Raw genomic sequence first — 8,256 nt, 5'->3', positions numbered from 1 at the left:
AGTAGGAATTGAAGGGAAATTCCTCAACATAATCAAGAGCATATATACAAAACCAACAGCATACATCCCTCTCAATGGAGAGAAACTGTTGAAAGTCTTCCCTCTAAGAACAAGAGCCAGACAAGGATGCCTTTTGTCACCACTCCTATTCAATATTGTTTTGGAAGTTTTAGCCAGAGCTATATGGCAAAATAGAGAAATCAAAGGCAATCAAATTGGCAAAGAGAAAATAAAACTCTCTTTATTTGCAGCCAATATGATTCTATACACAGAAAACTCCAAAGACTCAGTAAAAAAAAAAAACCCTACTAGACTTTATTGGAAGATTCAGCAAAGTGTCAGGGTATAAGATCAACATACAAAAGTCACTTGGATTTTTCTATGGCAACAATGATAGCACTGAAAAGGACATTAGGCAAACAATACCATTTACAATAGCTGCCCAAAGGATGAAATATTTAGGAATAAACATAACCAGAGAAACAAAGGACTTATACAAAGAAAATTACAAAACACTACTATAAGAAACCAAAAGAGATCTACAGAAGCAGAAGAAAATTCCATGTTCCTGGAGAGGAAGACTCAACATCGTGAAAATGTCAGTACTGTTCAAAGCAATTTACACATATAATGCAATCTGAATCCAGATTCCAACTATATTTTTCAAAGAGATGGAAAAAACAATTACTAACTTCATATGGAAAGGAAAGAGACCCAGGATAAGCAAAACACTGCTTAAAAGGAAGAACAAGGTTGGAGTTCTCTCACTCCCTGATGTCAATATTTACTACACGGCCACAGTGGTCAAAACAGCCGTGTACTGATACAATGAAAGATATGTTGATCAATGGAACAGAATGGAGAATCCAGAAATTAACCCAACCACATACAGCCACATGATTTTCGACAAAGTGCCTAGGCATATTGCATGCGGAGGAAATAGTCTCTTTAACAGATGGTGCTGGCAAAACTGGAAAGCAATATGCAAAAGAATGAAACAAGACCTTTACCTCATGCCCTATAAAAAATGAACTCAGCATGGATTAAAGATCTAAATGTGAATCCCAAAATTATGAAGGTCATCAATGAAAAAATAGGGACAAATGTGAGGGCGCTAATTCAAGGCATATACAGACTTCCAAACATTTTTAAAAGTACACAAACAAAAGTAGACAAAATAGATGATTGGGACATACTAAAAATTAAAAAACTTATGTGCATCAAAAGACTTCACCAGAAGAGTAAAAAAGGAATCCATAGAATGGGAAAAAATATTTTGCAACGACACATCAGATAAGGGACTCATTTCTAAAATATATATGAAGCTACAACACCTCTTCAAGAAAAAGACAAATAACCCAATTAAAAAATGGGCACAGGACATGAACAGACACTTCACCAAGGAGGAGATCCGGGCACCAACAAACATATGAAGAAATGTTCACGATCACTAGCCATCAGAGAAATGCAAATCAAAACAGCAATGAGATATCATCTCACACCAGCAATAACAGCAAAGAACAAAAAAGCAGAAGACAACAAATGCTGGCGAGGATGCAGAAAGACTGGGACCCTCCAACATTGTTGGTGGGACTGCAAAATGGCTTGGGTCAGGCGCACCTTAGTCCTCAAACTGATATCTTTGTACTTGAACACTTTAAAGAGGTCTTGTGCAGCAGATTTGCCTAATGCAATACGTTATTTGATTTCTTGACTGCTGTTTTCATGAACGTTGCTGGTTGATCCAAACATAATGAAATCTTTGACTTCAATCTTTTCTCCATTTATATGGATTTTTTTTTTTAATCTTCTTCACATTAAGATGTAATCCATACCATCACATTAGGGTTGAGTTTAACCAAACATAGCAGGTTAAATTTTAAGTTGATAATTTTGTACGACCCGCAAAAGATGTTGTAAATTTTGGCAGATAAAAGGTTCCCCACCCCTGTTCTAGAGCCACACCAGGAGTGAAGTAAAGTAAGGTAAAATGTCACAAAGCTCTCCTAAAATGTTTTCGTGGCTTTCCTCCTGATTCAGTGTTCACTTGGTTGCTGTAAAGCTTTGACTATCTTCTAGAGTCCCTAGAACGTTGATCCTGATGGTGGTTTTCAGTGTTTCTGGGGAAGGGTTGGTTCCCAGAGTTCCCTACTCCACCATTTTAACCGACATCACTTTGTTATGGGAATGATGTTTTGAAGCCTCATGCTCACATTTAATATCTCTCAAGAAAATTGTGCACATTGTTTCTAGAAGAAATAATCAATCATGAGAATGACATGACTTAGAAAAGTTTCCAGCATTAACAAATTCATGAAAATCAATAAAGCAATTTATTTTATATATGCAAAGTCAAAATCTTTTTGTACAGTTAAATTTTTGCAAATTATTAAAAAACATAATAATTCTGTTCCATATAAATCTTTGTATAAACATTAAAGGAAAATATACACATTATTTTGTTTTTCTTTTAGTGCTTCCAAAGCACAGTATGTGCAAGTCCACCTTAAGACTTTCTGTCTTTGTTACATACAAAAACAACAGATGGTAGGGGTTCAGGCAGCCTCAGGTGCACTTTATAGTGTCTCTTGTCAAAATAGAAGGGAGTTGGAGGTAGATAGCTTTGTGACTCCCCCTGCCCCCTCCCATAAAGAAATAAGTTACAGGGATGCCTTTCTTCTTTAATAGAACCCCAAATAGCAGCTTCCTTACACTTTGATTCAAACTATACTGAATCTTTCATGGTTTAAAAGGCACAACTAGGAATTGCTGAAAACTTGGTTTGGCATACACAAGATTACCAGTTGGATTCTGTGCAACTATTCCTTCTAAAGGACAAAAGTAAGAGCACCAAGTAGCTCTCCACTAGTCACTCTGGAAATGCCCAGAAGGGAAAAGTTCAAATGAAGGAACCTTATCACTTTGGTCTGGGCAGCAATATTTACTGAATTAACATCTCCCTCCACACAAGGAAAACAAACAAGAAAAACCAACAAATTATACTTTCAAAGAAAAATCTGCAGGCAAAATCCAAAGTTTTACCAATGCAGAGTCATACAACTAAAAAGCCTCACTGTATTTTCATGGAAGACAATTTTCTTGACTGCCACACTCTAGGAAATTTCAGCAATATCTGGTTCCATTTTAGAGCACAGAAAACATGTCCTTGTTTCTCACTGATCTTTGCCATAACATGATGATCTGTTGTTGATGTGATTAACTTTGTTGAGAAGGTGGTGGGAATTCATTTTTTCAAGTACCTTTTCAAGGTACTGAATCAAGACTCGTCTTTTAAACCTGAAAATAAAGAGACATTTTGCTGACCAAAAGACATTTTACAGCATTCATGATGTGTGAGAAACTATGGAGGGCACAAAGAGGAGCTTCCAATCTACATGGGACCATAGCATGTATCGTTATGGAAAGTGAAACCAGTTCCTGTGGAGTCATTTCTGACTCATGGCAACCCCATGTGTGTGAGTAGAACTGTGTTCCATACGGTTATCAATCCATACGATTTTTCTAAAGCAGGTTACCAGGACTTCTGAGGCATCTCTGGGTGGACTCTACCTTCAATCTTTTGGTTAGCAGCAAAGCATATTAACTGTTGGCACCATTCCCAGGGTCTTCCATGGAAAGATAAAAGTTTAGCACATAACCCAAACCCTCCAGACTATGGTGAGTCTAGAAGGTACCATGAGCTTGGAAGAATGAGTTATATTAAGATAATATAAATCTAAGTGCTAGATGTTGTTGTTAAGTGCCATTGAGTTGGTTCCGACTCATAGCAGCCTGTATAGGGTTTCCAAGGAGCAGCTGGTAAGCTTGAACTGCCGATTTTGCAGTTCAAACCAACCTTATAGTCCAACGCATTAACCTGCAGTGCCATACCAGGACTCTTAAATGCCGGTAGATTTATTATATTATCTGGATCTAACTCTGATGGCATGAACTGTGAGTGAGGGCCAGGGTTTGAAAAAGCAAGGCAGGACCTGATTCTCACCACATCCTACCAAAAGTCACTACTGCTTAAAAACAAAAGCATTTCTGTTGGCACTCACCTTGCTGCTTCCTTGATAGTAAATTCAACAAACTGTTTCTTGACTTCTAGTGGTCCTTTCACTTCTTCAAGCAAAATGAAAATTCTTTCGTACTCTGAAGACATTAAACAGAAAACCTTCACTATTTCTAAAACTATGAAGAGGAGTTGGCACTCAATCTTTCAGCATCCTCAGTAATGATTCTTTATGAGTGGTAAGTTAAATATAGTTTGAATTTTAAACACTTAAATCCAATTATCATCACATATCTACTGTGGAAACTCTTGTGAATGCAAACCAAGTGTGCTAGACTAAATAATGACTCTTGAAAGCCATCCATAATCCCTAGGATTTATATGGAAAAGGGGGCTTTGCATATGTAATTCTATTAAAGATCCTGAGATTTGTCGCTAGATAAATTCATAGAATTATCCATGTGGGCTCACTGTTATTACAAGCATCCTTATACATGGGAGACAAAGAATTAGGGTCAGAGAGAGTTGTAGGAATGAATAATAGCAGAGGTCAGAGAGGAGAGCTACATTGCTGCCTTGAAGAGGGAGGAAGTTGTCATGGGGCAAGGAGTCTCTGGTGGTTATATGCCGTGGAGTCGGTTCCAACTCACAGCGACCCTGTACAGGGTTTCCGAGGCTGTAAATCTTTACGGGAGCAGAAAGCCTCATCTTTCTCCCGCAGAACAGCTGGTAGTTTCAAACTGCTGACCTTGCGGTTCGCAGCCCGATTCATAACCACTACGCTACCAGAGCTAGAACCTGGAAAAAGCAAAGAAATGGATTCTCCTCTAGAGCTTTCAGAAGGAACACTGGTCTGCCAAAACTTTGATTTTAGTCCAGTTCAAATGAATTCAGAATTTTGACTTCCAGAACTGGAAGGTAATAAATTTGTACTATTTTCAATCCATGAAGTTTGTGGTAATTCAATACAGAAGCAATAGGAAGTTAATAGAACAAGCAGGGGGAAAAAAGAGAGAGAGAAAAGGGTGCATATGTCCTTTCCTTAGTAAAAATAATCCACTTTATATATAAGACAAATTCTGACCAAAAATGTGTCTTACGAGGTATCTTGAACCTAGTCTAAATCATAAACATTATTTTCTTAATTTTCTTTCACTACTTACTTCGTCCAAATTTTCGAACTTCCTTCATTAATTGATGCTTGATATCAGCATTGATTCCTTGTGCCATAGCAGGAGTTACTTGAAATGTATTTGGCACTGGTACCAAAGTAGCCATTGCAGTGACTTTGGGGCCATCTATTGAGACATTACAATTGACAGTCCCTCCTACAAGTGCATTACTACTAGGTTTGTGAATGAGTCCGTCTTTCCTGAGACAAGTGAAGTCATCAGATGGCGACTCCAGTTTGTTGGGTGGAGTACCATCTATTGTCATATTCATGAGTTTGGGAGGGACCGATTTTGACAAGAAGCCATCAGGTGTTGTTTGACCATTTTCCATCTCCTCCTCATGGAAATCATGAGTGACAGTAGCATCTGGAAACCAAATTAAGAGGTTGAGCTGAGAGGAGGGTGCATTTCATCACTTCCATAGGTGCACTGCTGTGCTCCTCACTTTTGATGAAATTATTCATTTCATAAAGCAACAGAAATCTCAGACCCCTCACATTAAGTTCCGGAAAAATAATACAACAAAATCACCTCTCCCCTTCTTGGCACTATGAATGCAAATGGAAATCAAGTAAGACACCACAACTTACAAACAAACATTCACAGACCCCTGGTAGTCAGGATTAAGTGATGACTTCTGTCTTTTGCACAGGGCAACGCTGCAAGTCTCACTTGATGGCGTGACTTCTCAAATGCTCATAGAAGCTGCCATGCTTTACTGAGCTGAAAGCCAGACAGTGTGGGTTCTCCTCAGTCCCTCATCTCTACCTCAAACTTTCTGAGACTAGAGGTGGCCATTATGTCTGAATGCTTGGCATTCCATCACCAAACAGCCCTGTCTAGATACTTCCATCTTCTTGGCTCAGAAAAGTGGGTTTCATTTTACTGTACATCTGGCACCTCCTCAGTGCCAGGAATCATTGTTCAACTTCCTCGGTGCCAGGAATCATTGATTCCAGATCTGGGGGTCAATAGTGAGCAAGAGAGACAGAAACAATGTCTACTCTTGTGGATCTGACATTCCTGTGCACAGTGAACAAACAAAAAGACAGAAGCATGGGTTTGTGAATTTGTGTAAAGAACATGGTTGTGATGGAGAATGGAAGATGGGCCCCAGTGGGCAGGGTGCGTAGGCAGGGACTTTCTGAGGAAGCATCCTTTGAGCAGAGCCCTGGAGGGGCAGAAAGAGCCTGCCTTGTGCAGATCCAGACGAAGTGCTCCAGGCTATGCAACGGGCATGCACAGAGGTGAAATGCTTCAGGCTAGATGCTAGCAAGCCTGATAAAACTGAGGCGAGAACGCAGAAAGGAAGGAGGAGACCGCAGAAAGAAAGGAGGAGACAGGTAGGATAGCACCACATGTTCATACGATAAGTCTGGCCAGAGGGCAGAAACTGAGTTAGCTGAGATCAAGCAAGGAAACAGACGAATCCGCTAATGTGCTGTCGTGGTAGTCTGGTTAGAGAGTTGGAACAGAGGGATGGAGAGAAATGGTGGGGCGCAGGATTGATATTGAATGTCCATTGACTTGGACTTGCTAATAGATGGGAAGGGGGAGAAAAATAAAAGAGAAATCCCAGGTGACTCTAAGGTTTGGGCCTGAACCACTCAGTCAATAATTGTGCCAGGGTGTGCAAGAGTCAGCAAAGAACAGCTTGCCAGACCAAATTCTGTGCCACTCTTCAAGATTCTGTGGTCAGTGATCTCACATTGGGAGCTTGACATCAAACACTTTGATATATTTTACACCATGGTGGTGGTGGTGGTGGGTCGTGGAGTCGGTTCTGGCTCATAGCAACCCTACATAGAGTTTCCGAGGTTGTAAATCTTTACAGGAGCAGAAAGCCTCATCTTTCTTCCACAGAAAGACTGGTAGTTACAAACTGCTGACTTTGAGGTTAACAGCCCGACTAGTAACTACTCCGCTACCAGAGCTCCTTATTTTACACTATGTTGTTGTTGTTATGTGCTGTGGACTCAGTTCCGACTCATAGCAACCCTGTATAGGGTTTCCGAGGCTGTAATTCTTTATGGGCGCAGAAAGCCTCATCTTTCTCCCACAGAACAGCTGGTAGTTTCGAACTGCTGACTGTGAGATTAGTAGCCCGATTCATAACCACTACGCTACCAGAGCTCCTTTTATTTTACACTAATGTTGTTGCTGTGAAGTGCAGTCGAGTTGGTTCCAACCCATAGCGACCCTGTATAGGGTCTCCGAGGAGCAGCTGGTTAACTTGAACTGCCGACCTTGCAGTTCAAATGGCTTGGCAGTCTGGTACATTAACCCACAGTGCCACATCAGGACTCTATTATTATTTTTTTTATTATTATTCTTAACACTATGCTGTGGTTAGGTGCCATCGAGTCAGTACTGACTTGTAGCGGCCTTATGCACAGCAGAACGAAACACTGCCCGGTCCTAGGCCAACCTCACAATTGTTGCCACACTTGAGCCCATTGATGCTGCCACTTTGACAATACATCTTGCTGGGGGTCTTCCTCTTTTTCTCTGACCCTCCTCCACCTTACCAAACATGATATCCTTCTCCAGTGACTAGTCCCTCCTGACATGTCCAAAGTATGAGAGACGAAGTTTGGCCATACTGGCCTCCAAGGAACACTCTGGCTGCACTTATTCCAACAGATCTGTTGGTTCTTTTGGCAGCCCATGGCACTTTCTATATTCTCCTCCAAAACTCAAAACTCAAGAGCATTAATTCTTCTATGGTCTTCCTTATTCACTGTCCAGCTTTCGCATTGCATACCATGGTTTGGGTCAGGCACACCTTTCAATCTGACATCTTTGCTCTTCAACACTTTAAAAAGGTCTTGTGCAGTAGATTTGCCCAATGCAATACATCATCTGATTTCTTGACTACTGCTTCTGTGAGTGTTGATAGTTGATCCAAGAAAAATGAAGTCCTTGACAACTTCAATCTTTTCTCCATTGATAAGAATGTTGTGTATTGGTCCAGTGGTGAGGGTTTTTGTTTTCTTTACATTGAGATGCAATCCATACCAAAGGCTGTGCTCTTTGATCTTCATCAGTGAATATTTTAAGTCCTCTTCA

The 8,256-nt window shown here is 40.3% G+C and overlaps 1 protein-coding gene across 1 annotated transcript in view; it reads right to left on the bottom strand.

The window, feature by feature from the left end:
* Positions 1-3,026: 3,026 nt before the first annotated feature.
* DDX26B (DEAD/H (Asp-Glu-Ala-Asp/His) box polypeptide 26B) overlaps positions 3,027-8,256 on the bottom strand; it is an 85,644-nt gene continuing 80,414 nt past the window's right edge. The window contains exons 15-17 of the mRNA XM_006877440.1: positions 5,179-5,553; positions 4,062-4,155; positions 3,027-3,297 (exon numbers count right to left, since the gene is read on the bottom strand). Coding sequence (XP_006877502.1) covers positions 3,174-3,297; positions 4,062-4,155; positions 5,179-5,553 — 593 coding nt within the window. The 3' untranslated portion in view covers positions 3,027-3,173. The remainder of the gene's footprint in view (positions 3,298-4,061; positions 4,156-5,178; positions 5,554-8,256) is intronic.

The sequence above is a fragment of the Chrysochloris asiatica genome, unplaced genomic scaffold, assembly GCF_000296735.1.
Source record: "Chrysochloris asiatica unplaced genomic scaffold, ChrAsi1.0 scaffold00498, whole genome shotgun sequence".
Lineage (NCBI taxonomy): Eukaryota > Metazoa > Chordata > Mammalia > Afrosoricida > Chrysochloridae > Chrysochloris > Chrysochloris asiatica.
The sequence above is the reverse complement of the archived record's forward strand: the minus strand, read 5'-3'. Positions and strand labels throughout refer to the sequence as shown.